The sequence below is a fragment of the Macaca thibetana genome, chromosome 3 (assembly GCF_024542745.1).
Source record: "Macaca thibetana thibetana isolate TM-01 chromosome 3, ASM2454274v1, whole genome shotgun sequence".
NCBI classification, from domain to species: Eukaryota; Metazoa; Chordata; class Mammalia; order Primates; family Cercopithecidae; genus Macaca; species Macaca thibetana.
The window spans coordinates 6573776-6595582 of record NC_065580.1 but is presented as its reverse complement, the minus strand read 5'-3'; the positions used below and the strand labels follow the sequence as shown (position 1 = coordinate 6595582).

The window sequence follows — 21807 nt, the reverse complement described above, 5'->3', positions numbered from 1 at the left end:
CAAATTGATAAGAAGCACTAAAACTCCAGTGGAAAAGTAATCTAAGGAGAATTCATGAGAGAAATAGAGATCACTAGTATACAGAAAAATAATATTCAGTAGTAAGTAAATAAATCACTGCACGATTAAATCCTACTTCTTTTGAATTAGGAAATATTATCCAAAAATGGCAACATTTAACACTGAGGTAGGGATTATTACGCACATTTTAGAGATGGAGAAACCAAGGAATGAACGGATTAATTTACTTGCCTGAAATCACATAGTGGGTGCTGGGATTTGAACCTAGCATTGTGGCCCTATTAAGCTGGCCTCACATTATAAATATATAATATTTTCAAGCACTTTCAAGCTATATTATACATCTGTTTATGGCAGTAACTATACATCTTCATTTTTGATGGTTGTATAGAATATTATTGAATAGATGTAATATAATTTAATATATCCTCTATTTTGAGTGTTTCCAGGTTCTGGTGTTTGTTTTGCTATTATATTGCTTCCCCGAACATTTTTTTTGTGTGTCTATCTTTGCATACATGTAGAAATACTTAATGTTAGGTAAGTTCCTAGAAAGGCGCTATTTGGCTAATAGGGTGGGTATATGCATTAAATTTTTTGATAGCTAGTGCGATCTTTTATAATGGCTCTTTAACCCTTTACTATCACCTGTGTATAATTTACCACCACCTTCAGTATTGGCACCAGTTTTGAGTGGCTTTGCATTAAATTTGTAGGTAGATTTAGTAATATTCAATATTTTTACAAATATTGACTCTTCCTCATCCTGAACTGAAAATTGACCAGAAAAATATAAAAAAAGAAAGGACTCTTCCTATGTAAGATTAAGGTATGTCTCTATTTGTCTGCTTGAATATAGAGAGTTTATTTAAAGAGCAATGTTATTTTTAAGGGTAGGAGTAATAGCTTATTCATGTAGTTATGTAGTGTATTCTTAAGGGTAATATTCTGTTGCTGTTGCCATTCTGAGTGGGATGTTTTCATCCATTATATGTTCTTATTGTTAGAGAAGTTGTTGATTTTTGTCTCTTCATTTAGTAACTGGTCATCTTTTTGAATTTTTTTATTGCTTTTAGTTTTTCACTTAATTTCCTTAGTTATTCCAGGTATACAGTTATCATCTATAAGGAATGAAATTTGGCGGGCACGGTGGCTCACGCCTGTAATCCCAGCACTTTGGGAGGCCGAGGTGGATTGCCTGAGGCCAGGAGTTCAAGACCAGCCTGGCCAACATGGTGAAACCCCGTTTTTACTAAAAATACAAAAATTAGCTGGGCATGGTGGTGCATGCCTATAGTCCCAGCTACTCGGGAGGCTGAGGCAGGAGAATCACTCACACCTGGGAGGTAGAGGTTGCAGTGAGCCGAGATTGTGCCACTGCACTCCAGCCCGGGCGACAGAGCGAGACTCCGTCTCAAAAAAAAAAAAAAAAAAAAAAAAAAAAAAATTTTAATCTCCTCCTTCTTCCCAGAATCTTTTCCTTTACTCTGTTCTTTTTGATTTGTAATATCTAGTTCTTCCTAAACAGTATAAAATCAGAATAATGATAGTAGATCTCCTTGGCTTAATTCTGGCTTCAATAAGGATTCTTAAGTGTTTCATTTTATTTTGGTTTGAGATTTTTTTTTCCCCATCATCTCTTCCTAAGGAATCTTTCCCTTTTTAGCTTAAGTTTTTTACTTTCTTTACTTTCCTAGATTGAGCCTAGATTTTTTTTTTTTTTTTTACTACTTCTGTTTTTTTTTTTTTTTTTTTGAGCTAGAGTCTCACTCTGTTGCCCAGGTTGGAGTGCAGTGGCGTCAGGGCTCAAGCGATTCTTGTGCGTCAGCCTCCTGAGTAGTTGGGACTACAGGCACGTGCTACCATGCCCAGCTAATTTTTTGTATTTTAGTATTGAGATAAGGTTTTACTATGTTGCCCAGGGTGGTCTTGAACTCCTGAGCTCAGGTGATCCAGCGCCTCACCCTCCCAAAGTGCTGGGATTACAGGCGTAAGCCACCACGTCCGGCCTATTTTCACTACTTCTTAATTGCATAGTTTGAATTGAAAAGCATTTCCTACATTTTTTTTCATAGAGTACCTACACACACACATGTTTTAAATAATAAGATAAAATTGCTGCATTTGGTAGCTGGGCTCTGTGGCTCACACCTATAATCCTAGCACTTTGGGAGGCCAAGGTGGGAGAATCCCTTGAGCCTAAGAGTTTGAGACCAATCTGGGTAACACAGGAAGACCCCTCTCTACAAAAAATAAAAAAAACTTACCTGAGTGTGATGACATGTGCCTGTGGTCCCAGCTACTTGGGAGACTGAAGTGGGAGGATCACTTGAGCCCAGGAGGTTGAGGCTGCAGTGACCTGTGATCACACCACTGTACTCCAGTCTGGGTGACAGTGAGACTGTGTCTCCAAAAAAAAAAAAAAAAAAAAAAAAAAAAGACATATGGGTTCTTTCTTCTGAACTTCTGACCAGTATTAAACTTCAGTATTATAGATACATCTTGCTAAATGTGGGTGGAAGGAGGTTTTGGTAGAATGTGACAGTGAGGTTGGGGAGCTTGCATTATATAAAAATGCTAAAGGTGACTTCATGTGGTATAGTTGAGGTCAGTGAGTTCTAAGCTGGTTGACCACCAGAACCATGCGGGTGAGGGAGGGGTATTAAGAACACAGATGCCCAGCCTTCTCTGGAGATTCCCATTTACTAAATCTCGCACAGCCCCTGGGAATCTGTTCAGGAGTTCCCCAGGTGATCTGGTCAGCCACATGTGGCTTATTGTTTCTCGATGCCTACGAAGATCTTAAACTTGCCTTCCAGGTAAGGTAAGCCGTGATACAACCGGAAAACTCAATCTGAAGTCCTGTATTGGATAGGTAAACATTCTGAGGAACACTTTGAGGACCTGGGCCATGTCCACCCGCCTCCCCATCCTCAGTCTGAGTGCGGCTCAGTGATTAGTACAGTGCCTGCTACATTGTTTCTAGCTAGTAAATCGGTTGAAATAGGGAAGTTTCTTTTTTTGGTAAATGGTGTCTTGAGCACTTGCCATATTTAAGAATTGTGTTTTGCTGTTGCTTTTTTGGTCCTGCTCTTCATGGCGTTGAACTGTGATGTTACCATGGGACAGGCCAGTCTAGCATTGAATTTTCCTGGGAAAGAATTTGAGGATGCGTACTTTTTAGATGACATCTGCTGAATTATATTTAATAGATTGTCATTGAAGTTTGGGATGGATGAGGCTGTGTTGGTGCAGATTTTATTAAAATTTTAAATTTGAATGTCTCTTAAATTTTGTTTGATGTTTGTTACGTTATGATTATTCAAAGTAACAAAACTTCAAGTGTATTTGATACTATTAATGTATAAGGAGTAGTCCAGGAAAATGGAAAGATATTACATTAGGATAAAATGATCTGAATAATTTGTGCTTTTGCCAGTGTTTTTAAAAATAACTTCAGTTCTGCTAGGAGGGTAAGGATCTTATAGTAAGTTGTTAGCACATGAGAATATTAGGGCCAGGCGTGGTGGCTTACGCCTGTAATGCCAGCACTTTGGGAGGCCGAGGCAGGTGAATCACAAGGTCAGGAGTTTGAGACCAGCCTGGCCAACATGGTGAAACCCCATCTCTACTAAAAACACAAAAATTAGCCAGGCATGGTGGCAGGTGCCTGTAATTCCAGCTGCTCAGGAGGCTGAGGCAGGAGAATCGCTTGAAACAGGAAGGCGGAGGTTGCAGTGAGCCAAGATCACACCACCACACTCCAGCCTGGGCAAAAGAGCAAAACTCCGTCTCAAAAAAAAAAAAAAAAAAAAAAAAAAATTATTTTCCTCAGTCATGAAAATCATCATTGGCTTAATGTCATTGATACTTAAGGTACCCGTGTGACTCTGACACAGAGGCCTCCTTCCAAGATGATACTGTCTAAAAGAACGATGTGGCTCCAGAATCTGAATGTTCCAGCAGCTGCTTAGTTGAATTTTAGAGCTGTGGGCCTAACAGCGCTCAAGTCTGTTTTTGTAGTCTGACATTTTCCTGCTGTGGGCCGTAGTTACGATTTCAGGGTATAAAACTTTGGGATGGAAATGAGGCATAGTTGTTGAAGGCCTATCAGGTATCTACTAGATCTACCATTTGTTTCATACATTTCACTCTCACCACTATACAAATTAAACTGTCCATGGTGTGCAGTGGAAAGAATGAATGCTTCACTTGGGACCCAGAACACATTGCTTGTTTTTTTCAACTTTTCAGATTTTTTTTCTTTTTTTTTGAGACAGGGTCTCGCTGTCACCCAGGCTAGAGGGCAGTGGTGCAGTCATAGTTCACTGCAACCTCGAACTCCTGGGCTTAAGGGGTCCTCTTGCCTCAGTCTATTATCCCCATTTTACAGTAACTGACATACAGATAGGTAAAGTAACTTGCCCGAACATACATATTTGGCAAATAGTGGGGCTGGGATTTGAACTCAGTATGGTGCCAAAGTGCAAAATATGAAGATGATATAACAGCCTCAAACTTAGCACCTAATTTTAATAAATGTTAACATTTTACCATATTAGTTTCAGTGTTTTTTTTTTTTTTTTTTTCTTTTTCTGAAACCCATTACACATAGGCCACTGCTTCTGCTTAAGTAGGAAATTGTAGGAGATGTGATTTTTTTCTGGTTCCATCAGATTCTTTTTCTGACTTTCAGCATCCTTCTTGCAAATATTGGTCCTTCCCCTAGCAGTCTGACGATGATTACCTTTTTTATAACTGGTGAGAATACATTGCGCAGTTATTTCTGGAGTATTTGCCATGTGCCAGGCACTGTGCTGGGGGTGTAGATATAACTATGAGAAAGGACCCTGTTCTGGGCAGCGTGTGGAACTCACAGTCTAACAGTGTGGGAAGTTGGATTTATTTAAGCATAAGGTGCATCATTTTGTAGGAAGGAGCTGATGTAGCTTGTTAAAGACACAGATTTGATGATTTTAGTGATTTCTGGTCTGCTTGTTGGATTCTGTAGGCATCTTTAGCCTTGGGTTAGTAATTCACTTATTTGTATGTATTTTCTGGAATATAATTCCAGATGTTAAAATTGGGAAGGATCTGGAATTCTAAAGGTCAGGCTCTGTTGCCTCCATTCTGGGTTGGCTCTCAGTTGGCTCTGAACTCCACCTTGTAGGTGGAACCCTGGAGTGGAGTTGTTGTGGGTCCACTTGGCCTCGTGCTCTGTTTGCAGCTCTTGAGTTGTGGAACTGGAGAGGGCTTCACATGGTCTTACCTCCAGAAGCTCCTTGTAGGGCCTCAGGAGTCTCAGGACTTGGCATTGCCCTGGCTCCTGTGGCTTGAAGACCTCAGATCCTGTGGAAGTTCAGCAGTCATATGTGATTTGAGGGGAACTGACTTTTTTTTTTTTTTGGTCTCTTATCCATTCACTGTGTGTTCAAAAATAGTAAAATTAGCATATGGTAAAATATATTTAAAAATTGTAAAATTAATTTATTAGAATTTGGAAGTATTACCAGATCAAAAATTTAATATCAAGCATCTTGAAATAATTTTTAAGTAGAATGAATGAATAAAGTTAGTTTCAACACTGCTAGTATTAGCTAACATTATTACAGAATGACGGCTTGGTTGTCCAGACGTTACTGTTAATTAGAGTAATCCTAATAAGAAGGGAAGTGCTGATGAGTCTTCTCAATTTACTTACCGCTTTTCAACTTTATTTCCAGCAGATGGTTCTGAGTGGTGTTTTTTTTTTCACCACCCCCCCTTTTATATTTAGGAGATTAGCAAATGCTTTTGGAACAGACAGTAGTATTTTGGCATTTGTTTTAGTTAAGACTTTTGGAATCTATCATGCAGTGTCTTGACAGAAAATGGGCTCCTTCTGAAATGAGATGATAAGGAGATGCTCCTGTCAGATGATTCTCAGGAGACGGCAGTAGCTGGTTCTTAGACATATGCCATGACATTTTAAGAAAATTATATAATCATTTTCTAACCGCCGCCCCCCACCCCGCAAAGTTCAGGAAGTTTGTATGAAAGTTCTAGGAAGTAAGTATACTTCTTAGAGAGCTAGCGTTGGAATTAGCCTGCATATGTAGATTGGAGTTCTTTTTCTGCAGTTCACTAGTGTGGGCAGTTTAATCAACTTCTCAGTACCTCCCTTTTCTCATTTGCAAAACAGGGATAATTTCTACTTTCTTCACAGGGTTTCTGTAAAGATAGAGTGTAAAAGCACTTTTAAAGTTATTAGGGATGCATAAATGTAATTTATATGTTAGTATATATGTCTTTTTTTTTCTACTAGAAACAAGCAGAATATTTTAAGTTTTTGCAAAACTGCTTTCTTTGAAATTAGTGTTTGATTCTCAGTAATCACAAGTTTTTTCTTTTTTAATTTCAAGGAGTATTCTGAGGCTTGATATTTTAGGACTTGGAGAGCTTATAATGAAAGACATTAATCCAATATAGACGAGAGTATTATTATCTAAACATGTGTTGATGACTTTGTGCTTTTAGGTATACCAAGCTTGGCTACGCAGGCAACACTGAGCCCCAGTTCATTATTCCTTCATGTAAGTAAAGCTCTATCCTTGGGTTTATAAAGGTTTGTGTTTCTCAGAATTGTTCTAAGTGTTCTGATTCTGTTTTTCAAGGCATATTAATGTACTTATGTACTTACCATCTTCTTTTAGAAGACCGTTCTGGTTACCCACAACTTTCTAGTCCTTTTGTTCCATTCTGATAAAGCCCTTGTCACTGTCATTGGAATCTCAGCTTGGGTGGTCAGCAGGTCCGTTTATTCAGCTATAAATGCCTGAACTGCCTAGAAAAAGTGTATCTGGTCATTAAGGTTAATTTGTAATTTTAAGTACATACAATCTGTTAGCTTAGTAACTTAATGGACTGAATATCTCCTGTACTACACTATTCACGCTATTGAAAGATTTTTTTTTTTTTTTGGTGGAAATGATAGGCCTGGTGACTGTTTTTATTGTGTTCAGTAGTGTTCTATTTTTGTTTAAGTTTTAATCAATAGAGAATAAGTTTAACAGAAGTGTCCTTGCAGTTTGGCGTGGGGCGTTCTACTCACTCACTATTTCCTGTAGGAGTCTTCCCAAGGTTAGTCAGTTGTTAAAGGATGGGATTCTCGGCTGGGCATGGTGGCTCACACCTGTAATCCTGGCACTTTGGGAGGCTGAGGCGGGTGGATCACCTGAGGTCAGGAGTTCGAAACCAGCCTGGCCAACATGGTGGAACCCCGTCTCTACCCAAAATACAAAAATTAGCTGGGTGTGGTGGCGGGCACCTGTAATCCCAGCTACTCGGGAGGCTGAGGCGGAGAATCACTTGAACCCGGTGGGTGGAGGTTGCAGTGAGCCGGAATTGTGCCACTGCACTCCAGCCTGGGTGACAAGAGTGAAACTCCGTCTCAAAAAAAAAAAAAAAAAAAAAAAGAATTCTCTGGAACTAACTATATTTCAGGTTATTATTTGGAAACAGTTTGCTGAAGAGTAGGATGTATTCATCAAGCGTAAGTGAAATTCTGTTTTCTACATGTAGCTCTCATAAGATAAGTTGTGATTTTAGAAATCGTAAGTTTTTAGGGGGCTATGATGTTGTAATAACAGGCTTTGCGAAGAGTGAGGAACTTGGAGAGGGAAAAAACAGCTGGAGAGAAGGTGCTTGATTCGTATTTATTCAGGGGAGGGCTAAAGCGGTGTTTGGTGAATGTGGATATTCACATCATTAGAAAGTGGACTCCAGATTCTTTGGGAACATTTAAGTAACCTCATTCCAGTTCCTTGCTTGCTGAAAAACTGGCCATGAATGTGATTTTCTAGATGTAAACGTGCTGCCGTGAATGGGTTATCGTGATGACAGGCGTGATTGGTCTGCTGTGTCCTCAGTTTGAATTCGTAAATGAGTGTCTTAGTGTGCTTGGGCTGCCATAACAAAATACTAAAGACCGGGGAAATTAATGTTACCATAGTCTGGAGGTTGGAAGTCCAAGATCAAGGTGCTGTCAGGGTTGGTTTCCGGTGAGGCCTCTCTCCACAGCCTGCAGAGGGCCGCCTTCTTTCTCTCTGTGTCATCCCATGGTCTCATCTCCGTGTCAGTGTGTGGGGTTGCTGGGGACCTCGCTCGTGTCTCTCTCTCTTCTAATAAGGCCACCACTCTTATTGATGGGGACCCCACATTTACCCTAACTGCCTCCCTAAAAGTTTCATCTCCAAATGCAGTCACATTGAGGGTTAGGGCTTCAGCATAGTGAATTCTGTGGGGACATGGTTCAGTCCATGACAATTGGTATTTTGTAGGATGAATCAGTCTTTTGTGAATTTCATTAATGTGAATGCCCCAGAACCCGATCATTCCATGCTGAGTTGATAAATTGAACTTCCTGACTTTTCAAAGCAGAAGATTAGATTTTAACCTTGTTAAATGCAACAGCTATAAAAGGCTGACCTTGCACCTTTTGCTTTAATGTGTTGCCATTTAAAGCTGTCGGTAGCATTCAGTTGGCTGCCCCATTTAACCTGTCGTCATTAATAGAGACGGGAAGCGAAGACAGTTATTATCAGGATTTCATTCACTGTCAAAAAGCAGGAGAGCTCTCAGACTGCGGCTGTCAGAACCTTAGCAGTTGCAGAAGCTGGGAGGATAATACAAATGTCAAAGAGGTGGGAGTAAAAGAACAGTTACTTTGTTGGGCTGAGTTTGTTGTGAGAGATGGAGGCCCCAGGAGTCAAGGTTAGAAGATGTTCGGGCAGAAGTGAGGATACTGAGATGTGGAAGTGAGGGCCCGGGTCACTGTGGACAGTTAGCCTGCTGCATGTCTTGGGACTGGGAGTGGAACCGTTTTGTGCAAGTGTGTGGATGTGTGGTACGTGCTGGAGCAAGACTTTCTCTGCTGGGCACGGAGGGGAGGCACTGTGGGGGTGTGGAGAAGCAGGGGTGCTGTGGGATGGTGGGGAGAGCGCCAGGAGGTGGAGATGACCTGTGGAGAAGGGCCGGGTGGCGAGGGACTTGCAAGTGTCCTCTTAAGGAATTCTGTTTTTGTTTTGCATACTAGGAATTTTCAGACTGTTTTTGAGGCTTCTCTCTGGGGCCTGGCCCACTGGACTAGAGAATCCTCAAGCCCTATCCTTGCCTCCAGGGGCATCTCTGCTTGTGTCTGGTTTGTTGAAGCTTCTGTGCAGAATTTGCTTGGTTGCTTGAAGAAAGTTTTTTCCTACTTTTTTTGTTAAGTTGTTGGAGGTATCGGTGGTCCTGCCACAGCTTCAGGCAGAGAATGTGTGGTGATCAGAGAATGTGTGGTGTAGAAAGAGGCTGGAGGAGGAGCAGCGAGGGGCTAAGAGAAAGGGCACACATTTTGGAAATTCGATATGGGAAGAGTTCAGGTGTGAGGAAGTTTAAGAACCAGGGAAGAGAGTTAGGCTGCAGATAGAAAGTATAACAACGGGCGCCGTGGGTCATGCCTGTAATCCTAACACTTTGGGAGGCCAAGGTGGGCGAATCACCTGAGGTCAGGGATTCGAGACCAGCCTGGCCAAAATGGCGACACTCCATCTGTACTAAAAATACAAAAATTAACTCTGCATGGTGGCGGGTGCCTGTAACCCCAACTACTCGGGAGGCTGAGGCAGGAGACTCGCTTGAACCCGGGAGGTGGAGGTTGCAGTGAGCCGAGATTGAGCCACTGCACTCTAGCCTTGGGGGACAGGGTGAGGCTGTGTCTCAAAAAACAAAAACAAAAACCACACACACACACACGCACACACACACACTCCATGCCATGGACTCACCACCGAGGATGAACACATCAGCATTACTGCATATTTCATCTCTGTATCAGAGTAAATGAATAAATAATACATTATAGGTCGAGTATCAGCCCCTTCTTCTTTCCCTCTTTCTTATAGGTTGAGTATTAGCCCCCTCCTCTTTCCCTCTTTCCTCTGGTGGATATTTTCTGATTGTATTTCTATTCAATTTTTATCTGTATATAACATATACAAATACACATTGTTTTGTGAGTTCAAACGTTTCCAAAATGGTATCACACTGTAACTAACTTTCTCCGTGGTCTTTAAAAAGAAAAACTCTCAATATTATGTTTTTATCATGTATCAGTTCTGATACATACAGATGTACATCAGAGTTCTAACGTGAATATACAACAATTTTTTTCCTTTTGGGTATTTTTCACATTTCTCTGTTATATAAAATGGTGGGGTAAAAATCTCCTTATGCATATCTGCTAGTTTCCTGAGAGGAAAGAATCAGAAATTGAATTGTTTTGTCACAGAGTGTACACCCCTTCATCCTTAGGCAACAGCTTATTAGGGATTGCCACGTTGCTCCTCCAGGAGGCTGTCCTGATGTATATCCCATCGGCAGTGTGTGAGAGTTTCTGCTTCATTCATACATCTTTGATAATTGATATTGTTTGACTTACATTTTGGTCAGTCTAATGAATGTAAAACGATGGCTCATTCAAAAAATTTCTGTTTCTCAGATTACTGGTAAGGTTCAGCACCTTTCATTGCCTGTTCATATCTTTGCCCATTTTTCTATTGCATTTTAAAATGGAATTACAGGAACTCTTTGTAGAGGTTAAATATGAACTTTTTGCAGACACTTTTTTATTCTAGGACATTTTAAAAAATTATCTTTTATCATCTGGAAATTTAAAATTTTGATATAGTAATACTTTTCAGTCTTTTTCTTTTATAAATTGTTTCTATTTAAAAAATGCATTTGTACTCCAAAGTCATAAAGACTTTCTATATTTTTTCTAAGAAAATTTTAAGTTAACTTCTGAGTATGGTGTGAAGGAGATAGGTAATTTAGTTTTCCATGTGGAAGGCTGGTTGTCCCAGCACTATTTATTAAAAAGTGTGTTCCCATTTGGCACACCTCCTTGATCATATTGAGGTTCCGTTTATGCTTGGGAATATTTTCGGTGTCTTTATTTTGTTTCATTGATGTATTTATCTGTGTTCCATACTCACAGTGTTAAATACTATTACTTTATCATATTTTAATCTAGTGGATTCAATTCCCACTCATTTTTTTTCTCAGAATAGCTTTGGCTCTTTAGAATCAGCTTAAGTTCCATGAAAATTATAATGGGGTTTTGATTATTATTATTATTTTTATTTTTTTGAGATGGAGTTTCGCTCTTGTTGTGCAGGCTGGAGTGCAATGGAGTGATCTCACCTCACTGCAACCTCCGCCTCCTAGGTTCAAACGGTTCTCCTGTCTCAGCCACCCGAGTAGCTGGGATTACAGGCGTGATCCCAGCTAATTTTTATATTTTTAGTAGAGATGGGGTTTCACCATGTTTGCCAGGCTGGTCTGGAACTTCTGACCTCATGATCCTCCTGCCTCGGCCTCCCACAGTGCTGGGATTACAGGTGTGAGCCACTACGCCCAGCCTTGATTATTATTTATAGATTTTTTTTTTTTTTTTTTTTTTTTTGGAGACGGAGTTTCTCTCTTGTTGTCCAGGCTGGAGTGCGGTGGCATGATCTCGGCTCACTGCAACCTTCCCCTCCTGGGTTCAAGTGATTCTCCTGCCTCAGCCTCCCCAGTAGCTGGCATTACAGGCATGCACCACCACGCCGGGCTAATTTTGTATTTTTAGTAGGGATGGGGTTTCTCCATGTTGGTCAAGCTGGTCTCGATCTCCCGAGGTCAGGTGATCCACTGGCCTTGGCCTCCCAAAGTGCTGGGATTACAGTCGTGAGCCACTGTGCCTGGCCTATTATTTATAGATTAATTGGGGAAAAATTTGACATCAAATTTGACTTTTGTGGATTGGAATTGAGTATTCCTACCCTTGAAGATGGTATATGTGTTTTATTGTTTATTTATGTCTCTTGTGTTTTTCAGTAATGTTCTAATGTTCTAAAGTTTTTTTTTTTTTTTGAGATGGAGTCTCGTTCTGTTGCCCAGGCTGGAGAGCAGTGGCACAATCTCGGCTCACTGCAACATCCACCTCCCAGGTTCAAATGATTCCCCTGCCTCAGCCTCCTGAGTAGCTGGGACTACAGGTGCACACCACCATGCCTGGCTAATTTTTTTTAGTAGAGACGGGGTTTCACTATGTTGGCCAGGCTGGTCTTGAATTCCTGACCTTGTGATCTGCCCATCTCAGCTTCCTAACGTGCTGGGATTACAGGTGTGAGCCACTGTGCCCGGCCTTAAAGTATTCTTTAAAAAGCTCTTACAGGATGGGCGCAGTGGTTCACGCCTGTAATCCCAGCACTTTGGGGAGGGCTAAGGTGGGTGGATCACTTGAGGCCAGGAGTTAGAGACCAGCGCAGCCAACATGGTGAAACCTTGTCTCTACTAAAAAATACAGAAATTAGCGTGGTGGCACACACCTGTAATCGCAGCTACTTGGAAGGCTGAGGCATGAGAATCGCTTGAGCCTGGGAGGTGGAGGTTGCAGTGAGCTGCAATTGTGCCACTGCACTCCAGCCTGGGCAGCAGAGCCAGATGCTGTCTTAAAACAGCAGCAGCAACAACAACAACAAAAAAGCCCTTACAGTCTTACACAGAGGGCTGGACACAGTGGCTAACGCCTGTAATTGTAGCACTTTGGTAGGCCGAGGTGGTAGGATTGCTTGAGCCCAGGAGTTTGAGACCAGCCTTGGCAGCATAGTGAGACCTTGTCTCTACCAGAAATAAAAATAAATTGGCTACATGTAGTGACACTCATCTGTGGTCCCAGCTACTTGGGAGGCTGAGGTGAGGGGATTGCTTGAGCCCAGGAGATTGAGGCTGCAGTGAGTTGTGAGTGCCCTGCTGCGCTTCTGCCTGGGTGACATAGTGAGACCTTGTCTCAAAAATAAGCAAAACCCCAAAACAACTCTTTACATAGTTTTTGCTAGCTTTATTTTTAGGTACCTTTATGTTTTTGTTGCTGTCATCAAAATACCTTAAAAATTATATTTTCTAATTATTGCCAGCATATGGGAATGCTACTGAGGTTTGTAAGTTTTTTTTTTTTTTTTTTTAAATCCAACAACCTTTATTGACCTCTCTTATTTGTTTTAATAGTCTGCAGATTCTTTAAAGTTTTCTATGCAGACTATTCTATTGCCTTCAAATAGTGGTTATTTTGTATCTTCCAATTCTAATACTTTGTGTTTCTTTTCTTGATCTTGCTGTGTTGACTAGAGCTTCTATTAAAATAATAATCAGGACTGGAGACAGCAGGTGCTTTTTGACTTTCTGACTTTAAAGAGAATGAGATTTTATTATAGTACTCTACTAGTGATTACTGTAGGTTTTTGCAGAAATGCTTTTGCAGATTAAAACAGTGCTCTTCTATTCCTAGTTTACCCCGAGGGTTTTTTTTTAAGAATTAAAAAAAATCATGAATGACAGTGAGTATTGACATGTAGTCAAGGCTTTTCTGTTATTGAGATGATCATGTGGTTTTGGACATTTGTGCTTTTTTTTTTTTTGAGACACTGACTGGAGTGTAGTGACATGATCATGACTCACTGCAGCCTTGACTTCCCAGGTTCAAGAGATCCTCCCACCTCAGCCTCCCAAGTAGCTGGGACCACACGTGGGAGCCATCATGTCTGGCTAATTTTTAAATTTTTCATGGAGATGGAGTCTCATTATATTGCCTATGCTGGTCTTGAACTTCCTGGGCTGATGCAATCCTCTCACTTTGGTCTCTCAGAGTGCTGAAATTATAGGTGTGAGCCACCCCACCTACTCTTAATAGGAGGAATTACTTTAATACATTTTCAAATATCGAACAGTTATTTCTTTTCTTTTTTTTTCTTTTTGTAAAGATGGGGTCTCTCTGTGTTGCCCAGGCTGGTCTCAAACTCCTGGCCTCAAGTGATCCTCTTGCCTCAGCCTCCCAGAGCACTGGGATTATAGGAGTGAGCCACCGTGTCCAGCTTGAACAATTATTTCATTTTTGGGATAAATCTTACTAGGTTATGAAATATGAAGTACATGCTGAACTGTAATTGCAAATATTTATTTGAGAACTTTGCGTCAATATTCAAAAGTGAGATTGGACTGCAATTTTGATTTCTTGTTTTTGTCTGGTCGTGTATCAGGATTATATGGGCTTCATAAAATGAGTTTGTTAGCTTTCTTTTTTTATTCTCTGGAACAGTTTGAATAAGACAGGAATTGTTTATTCCTTCAAGCTTTAGTAAAAATATATAACAGTCTTTTGAGAAATACGCTGGATTAAAAAAATGACTCTTGTCCTGTCTCTCAACTGTTGTAGCAAATGTTCTGAAGTATCTGTGTCTTAAGTCCTTAGATACAGTCTTCTTGATGACCTTCCTTAGATTGCCCTCAGATGACTTTTTTGGCATTTAGGAGAGTAGTCACGTCTTTTCTTGGTTATCCACATCCTGTAATCTTATACCCAAACAATTTTTTTTAACTGCAGAGCTTGTTAAAAAAAAGAACTGTTCTGTTTGTTTGTTTGTTTGTTTGAGACAGAGTCTTGCTCTGTTGCTCAGGCTGGAGTACAGTGGCACCATCTCAGCTCACTGCAACCTTCACCTCCTGGATTCAAGCAGTTCTGCCTCAGCCTCCCAAGTAGCTGGGATTACAGACGTGTGCCACCATGCACGGCTGATTTTTGTAGTTTTAATAGAGACAGGGTTTCACAGTGTTGCCCAGTCTGGTCTTGAACTCCTGGCCTCAAGCTGTCCGCCCGCCTCAGTCTCTCAAAGTCATTACAGGCATGAGCCACTGTGCTGGCCCATGGTTCTTTATTATTAAGTTTAATCTTGTTAGTTTTGATTCATCATTACAGCTGAAGTGTTTTATTTTCTAGTTTAAGTCATTTATAAACTCTGTCTTTAAAATATTTTATTTTGAAATAATTATAAATTAATAGGAAGTTGCAAAGATAGTTTAGAGAGATCCTGTGTACACTTTTCCTATTTTTCCCCGAAGGTTGCATCTTACAAATTGTAGTGCAATATTATAACCAGAAGTGAGACCCTGTCTCGAAAAAACAAAAGCAGACCAGCCCCAGGAAATGGACGTTAGTACAATGTGTGTGTATAGTTCTGTGTCATTGTAATTCTATCTGTAGATTCCTTCAACTACCACTGTAATCAAGTTACAGAATTATTTTCTCACTACCAAGATTTCTCTGGTGCTATTCCTATATAATTACACTTACTTCTTTCCCTCCACTATTCCTAACCACTGCTCTATTTCCATCTCTATAATTTTATCATCTCCATAATATATGTTCCTCAATAGATTAATATTTAAACTGACGATGGTATATCATATACTAAATACTACTCAGCAGTAATGCATACAATGTGTGCCTGTTTTTTTTTGAGACAGAATCTCGCTCTGTTGCCCAGGCTGGAGTGTAGTGGTGCGATCTTGGCTCACTGTGACTTCTGCCTCCTGGGTTCAAGCAATTCTCCTGCCTCAGCCTCCTGAGTAGCTGGAATTACAGGTGCCTGCCACCGCGCCCGGCTAATTTTTGTATTTTTAGTAGAGATGAATTTTCACCATGTTGGCCAGGCTGGTCTCGAACTTCTGACCTCAAGTGATCCACCTGCCTTGGCCTTCCAAAGTGCTGGGATTACAGGTGTGAGACACTGTGCCCGGTCACTATTTTTTATTTAGCTGATCAGTAAGTGTGTTATGATTTCTCATCATTTTCAGTTCCCTAATGGCTAGTGATGTCAAACATCTTTTCATGTGTGTATTTGCCACCTGAATGTCATCTTCCTTGAAATGCCTTTTCATGTATTTTGTTCATTTTTAAATTTGATTATTTATATTTTTACTGTTGTGTTTTGAGAGTTCTTTATTTTTACTTTTATTTTAAAATTTGTATTTTTTAGAAACAGGGTGTCTCTCTGTTGTCCATGCTGGAGTGCAGTGGCGCAATTGCAGCTCATTGCAGCCTTGAACTCCTGGGCTCAGGTGATCCTCCTGCCTCAGCCTCCTGAGTAACTGGGACTACAGGTGTGCACCACCACACCTGGCTAATTTTTAAATTTTTAAAGTTTTGTAGAGATGATATCTCACTATGAGTTGCTTATATATACCAGATATAAGTCCATTGGTCAAATGTGTGGTTTATAATAATTTCTTCCAGTCAGTAGCTTGGTTTTTTACCTTCACAGAGTTTTCCACAAAGTTTTTATTTTTGATGAACTAGCTTTTTTGATTCATTGATTTTCTCAGATTTCCTGTTTGAAATATCAATGATTTCTACTGTTATCTTCATCATTTCATTCCTTTTGCTCGTCTTGTGTTTATTTTGCTTTTCTTTTTCTAGATTCTTAATGTGGGGTGGGGTCATAGATTATTAGTTTGAGACTCTTCTTTTCTCATATAAGCATTTAGTGCTAAAATTTTCTGTATTAGCATTTTGTTAGCTGTGACATTCCTCCCAATTTTGATATGTTTTCATTTCATCCTGTTAATGTATTTTTTAGATTCTCTGAAACTTCCTCTTTGACTATGGACTCTTACAACTGTGTTTTTAAATTTCCAAATATGTAGGAGATTTTCTCATTATTATTTGTTACTGATTTCTGGGTTAATTTTATTGTAGTCAGAAAATACACTCTGTATGACTTAAATTCTTTTATATTTGTTGAGATTTGTTTTATGGTCCAGCATAAGGTTTCCTTTGGTATAAGCTGCATGGGCACTTGAAAGCAATGTGATTTCTCTTCTTGTTTGGCAGAGTGTTCTATAAAAATGTCAGTCAGAGCCTGTAGGTTGATGGCATTATTGAATTATTTGATATTCTTGCTTATTTTCTGTGTACTTGTTCTATTAAGTGTTGAGAAAGAGACATTGAAGTTTACAGTTATAATTGTGGATTCGTATATTTTTTTCCCCATCAGTTTTTGCTTCACGTATTTTGCAGCTCTGTTTTTTTGTGCATACCCATTTAGGATTTCTGTGTCTTCTTGATGGATTGACTCTTTATCATATATAATGTCCCTGTCTATAAGTGGTAATTTTCTTTGCTTGAAAGACTACTTTTTCTTATAGCAGTATAGCTGCTTGTGCTTTCTTTTGATTAGTGTTTGTATGGAATATCTTTTTTCATCTTTCTACTTTCAACCTACTTATATCATTACATTTGAAGAGAGTTTCTTGTAGACAGCAGAGTTCAGTTTTATTTTTTAATGCACTCTGCCAGTATCTATTTTTAATTGGTATATTTAGACCATTTATATTTATTGTAATTATTTATTAATGCTTTTCTGTTTATTCCTTTTGTTTTTTGTTTTTCTGTTTTGTTTTGCCTAACTTCTATGGGTTATTTATACATTTTTTTTAGAATTGCATTTCCATTTATCTATAGTTTTTTTTTGGAAACAGAGTCTTGCTCTGTCGCCCAGTGGCGCGATCTCAGTTCCCTGCAACCTCTGGCTTCTGGGTTCAAGCTATTCTCGTGCTCCAGCCTCCCAAGTAGCTGGGATTACAGGCATGTGCCACCACTCCCAGCTAATTTGTATATATATTTTTACTAGAGACAGAGGTTTGCCATGTTGGCCAGGCTGGTCTCGAACTCCTGAACTTAAGTGATCTGCTTGCCTTGGCCTCCCAAAATCCTGGGATTACAGGTGTGAGCCATTGTGCCTGGCCTGTCTATTGTGTTTTTGCATACATCTCGTTGTATAGTTTTTTAAGTGGTTGTTCTAGTTGTTATAATTAAAGAAATATATATTTTCCCCCTTAGTCTACTGGTATCAACATTTTACCAGTTGGAATGAAATGTAGAAACCCTACCTCCCTGTAGGTCCCTTTACCCCCATTTCTTTTCTTTTCTTTTCCTTTTCTTTTCCTTTTCCTTTTCCTTTCCTTTCCTTCTCCCTTCCCTTCCCCCTTCCCTTCCCCTTTCCCTTCCCCCTTCCCTTCGCCTTTCCCTTCCCCCTTCCCTTCCCCTTTCCCTTCCCCCTTCCTTTCCCTTCCCTTCTTTTTTTTTGAGACGGAGTCTCACTCTGTCTCCCAGGCTGGAGTGCAGTGACGTGAGCTTGGCTCACTGCAACCTCCGCCTCCCGGGTTCAAGCTATTCTCCTGCCTCAGGCCTCCCAAGTAGCTGGGATTACAGGTGCCTGCCACCACACCCAGCTGATTTTTGTATTTTTAGTAGAGATAGGGTGTCACCATGTTGGCCAGGTTGGTCTCGAACTCCTGACCTCAGGTGATCCCCTTGCCTCAGCCTCCCAAAGTGCTGGGATTACAGGCGTGAACCACGTGCCTCCCCCCCAATTCTAATGTAATTGTCTTAAATCTTTCCTTGATATACATTGAATCTCATGAGATTCACATCAGTTATAATTTTTGCTTCAACTGCCAGACATAATTTAGAAAACTCAAGAGGAAAAGGAAAATAATTCTCCACATTTTTGCTCTTTCCATTGTTCTTTTTTCTTGATGTACCCAAATTCCTTCTTTTATCATTTCTTTTCTCTTTAGAGAACTTCCTTTAGCCATTCTTTTTAATATTTATTTATTTTTTCATAATAAAAAAAACATAGGCTGGGCACGGTGGCTTACGCCTGTAATCCCAGCACTTTGAGAGGCAGAGGTGGGCGGGTCACAAGGTCAAGAGATTGAGACCATCCTGGCCAACATGGTGAAACTCTGTCTCTACTAAAAATACAAAAATTAGCTGGGCATGGTGGTGCGCACCTGTAGTCCCAGCTACTCGGGAGGCTGAGGCAGGAGAATCGCTTGAACCCAGGTAGTGGAGGTTGCAGTGAGCCGAGATTGCACCACTGCACTCCAGCCTTTGTGACAGAGCGAGACTCTGTCTCAAAAACAACAACAACAACAAAACAAAAAACCCCAAAAATCATGGACTGCCTGAACATCCCAAGCCATTCTTTTGAAGTAGGAATGCTGTTGACAAATTGTGTCAGTTTTATTTCAATAGAAAGTCTTGATTTGCTCTTTATTCTTAGGGGATATTTTTGCTGAACACGGAATTCTGGATGGACAGTTCTTTCAGCACAAAAATGTTGTGGCACCTTTTTTTGTGTGTATGTCATGATTTCTGATGAGAAATGTCCTTGGAAGCTGAATTTTTTTTTTTTGGTCTTTAGTTTTTTAGAAGTTTGAGTATAATGTGTTTTGGAATGGATTTTGTTTTGTTTTGTTTTGGGTTATCTTATTTGGGGTTTGTTAAGTACTGAATCTATTAGTTTATTTCTTTTTCTTCTTCCCTTTTTTTTTCCTTGCCAAATTTGGCAGTTTTAGCCATTATTTCTTTGCATCCCTTCTGGTCCTTCTTTCTTTCTTTTTTCCTTCTGGGAATTGTAATCCATGAATGCTGAATCTTTTCTTATATATCCCAGATGTCCCTGAGGCTCTGGGCTCTGGGGTTTTTTTTTTTTTTTTTTTTTTTTTTTGTTTCTTTTTTCTTCAGTCTATTTTCTCTCTTTTGTTTGGACTGGTTAATTTCTGTTATTCTGTCTTCAAGTTCAGTGTTTCTTTCCTCTGTCCTTTTCTTCTGTTGAGGCCATCTCTTAAGATTTTTATTTCAGTTATTGTGATTTTTAATTCTGTAATTTCCATATGGTTTTGTCTTTATATCTTGTTTCTTTGCTGTGGCTTTGTATTTGCTTGCTGAGACTTCCTTTTATTTTCCATTTGTTTCGAGAGTCAAGAGTATTTGAGACTGCTTATTGAGGCATTTTGTGATGGCTCCTAAAATCCTTGTTTGATAAGTATAATGTCTGTATTATCTCGGTGGCATTGTCTATGCATTATCTTTTCTCTTTTCAGTTGAGATGTTACTGGTTTTTGCCATGGTAAGAGTTTTAAAATGGAAACCTAGGTACTTTGGGTATTATGTTATGAGGTTCTTATTTTAATTTTGTGTTTTAGCAAGTCTTTTCTGACACTACTCCAGCAGGGGAATGGGGATACCACTTCATTATTGCCAGTTTGGGAGTCAAAGTTGAGGTTCTTCTTTTGGTCTTTGTTGACAGTCACTTGGGGAGGAGTTCTGTGTTACTGCTGGGTTGGGATGGACTGTGGTATGTTGTGGTGTACTAGAGATAGCTTGGGTGACATAGAATATTTAGACAGATTTCTTCATTGTGTTCATAAGAACTGTTTGGGCTACATCTTGGTTTCCATAGGTATAGACAAAATATTTGGAATATAAGAATATATATTGGAATATAAGCTCTATATACTTTTATTCTCTTGCATGGATACAGTTGCTTCCTGTATAGTAGTTAAAAGAAGTATACTTTTTGTGTGTGTGTGTGTGTGTATGTGTTTTAATTTATTTTTATTTTTATTATTTTTGATTATTATTAGTTTTTAGACGGAGTCTTGCTCTGTTTCCAGGCTGGAGTGCAGTGGTGTGATCTCGGCTCACTGCAGCCTTAGTCTCCTGGGTTCAAGCAATTCTCCTGTGTCAGCCTCCCGAGTAGGTGGTACTACAGGTGCGCACCACCATGCCCAGCTAATTTTTGTATTTTTGGTAGAGTTGGGGTTTCACCATGTTGGCCAGGATGGTCTCAATCCCTTGACCTTGTGATCCGCCTGCCTCGGCCTCCCAAAGTTGTTGGGATTACAGGCGTGAGCCACGGCACACGACTGTCTCTTTACAATCTTTTATATTGACTTGACAGTTTAATTCTGAATTCACACACAATTAAGTTTGATGTTGCCCAGAGGATACAGTCTGTCACTTGTATTGGCACTTTGGCCAGTGGCCCTTTGGAATACCAAACTTGTGCATCAGATGGTTCTGTGTGGCGCCAGTGTGCCACTGAATGGTGTGGTCAGAGGTGGGTGTTACCTGTTTCTGCAGATCACTGCAGTCGTCGTGGCCCACTAGACTTTTCTAGCCCATGTTCAGCCCAAGGTTTCCGATGTCCTCTTTGCTTCTCATTCTCAGCCTCAGTGTTTCCACTTCACTCTTGTTTTCTTCAGTTCTGCTTAAGTTCTGTCCTTTAGTTTTGTGCCACTGTTTATAACTTGATATCTTCGAGACTTTAAATGTGGCAGTGAGTTGGAATGAGAAAAGGAGGTGGGGAAAGTGATTTCTGCCCTGTGTCTTTTTCTTTTCACCTTTTTATCCTGTTACTTCAAGATGCCTTTCTGATAAAGTCTTCAGTTTCACTCTTTTTTTGAGACGGAGTCTCACTCTGTCACCCAGGCTGGAGTACAATGGCATGATCTCAGCTCACTGCAACCTCTGCCGCCTGAGTTCAAGCAATTCTCCTGCCTTAGCCTCCCGAGTAGCCGGGATTACAGGCATGTGCCAACACGCCCAGCTAAGTTTTATAATTTTTTTTTTTAATTGGAATATAAGTATATATTGGAATATAAGCTCTATATACTTTTATTCTCTTGCGAGGATACAGTTGCTTCCTGTGTAGTAGTTAAAAGAAGTATACTTTGTGTGTGTGTGTGTGTGTATGTGTTTTAATTTATTTTTATTTTTATTATTTTTGATTATTATTAGTTTTTAGACAGAGTCTTGCTCTATTTCCAGGCTAGAGTGCAGTGGTGCGATCTCGGCTCACTGCAGCCTCAGCCACAGTTTCACTGTGTTGGCCAGGGTGGTCTCGAATTCTTGACCTCAAGTGATCCACCCACCTTGGCCTCCCAAAGTGTTGGGATTACAGGCGTGAGCCACGTTCCCGGCCTCAAATTCACTCTTACAGCTGTGTTGTTATTCATTTGTAGTAAATTGGGGATTCCAGATAATCTACTTTTAGAAATAATTGTGTATGTTTACTAATTTGTCTTGGAACAAAATAT

At 40.0% G+C, this 21807-nt stretch overlaps 1 protein-coding gene across 2 annotated transcripts in view; it reads left to right on the top strand.

Annotated features, from left to right (window-relative positions):
- Positions 1-21807, top strand: part of ACTR3B (actin related protein 3B) — a 99658-nt gene that overhangs the window by 17572 nt on the left and 60279 nt on the right. Inside the window, exon 2 of one of the 2 annotated variants that reach the window (XM_050785895.1) lies at positions 6538-6593. The exons of the other annotated variant lie outside the window; for it this stretch is intronic. Within the exon in view, the coding sequence (XP_050641852.1) occupies positions 6538-6593 (56 nt within the window). The remainder of the gene's footprint in view (positions 1-6537; positions 6594-21807) is intronic. 2 annotated transcript variants of the gene reach the window in all.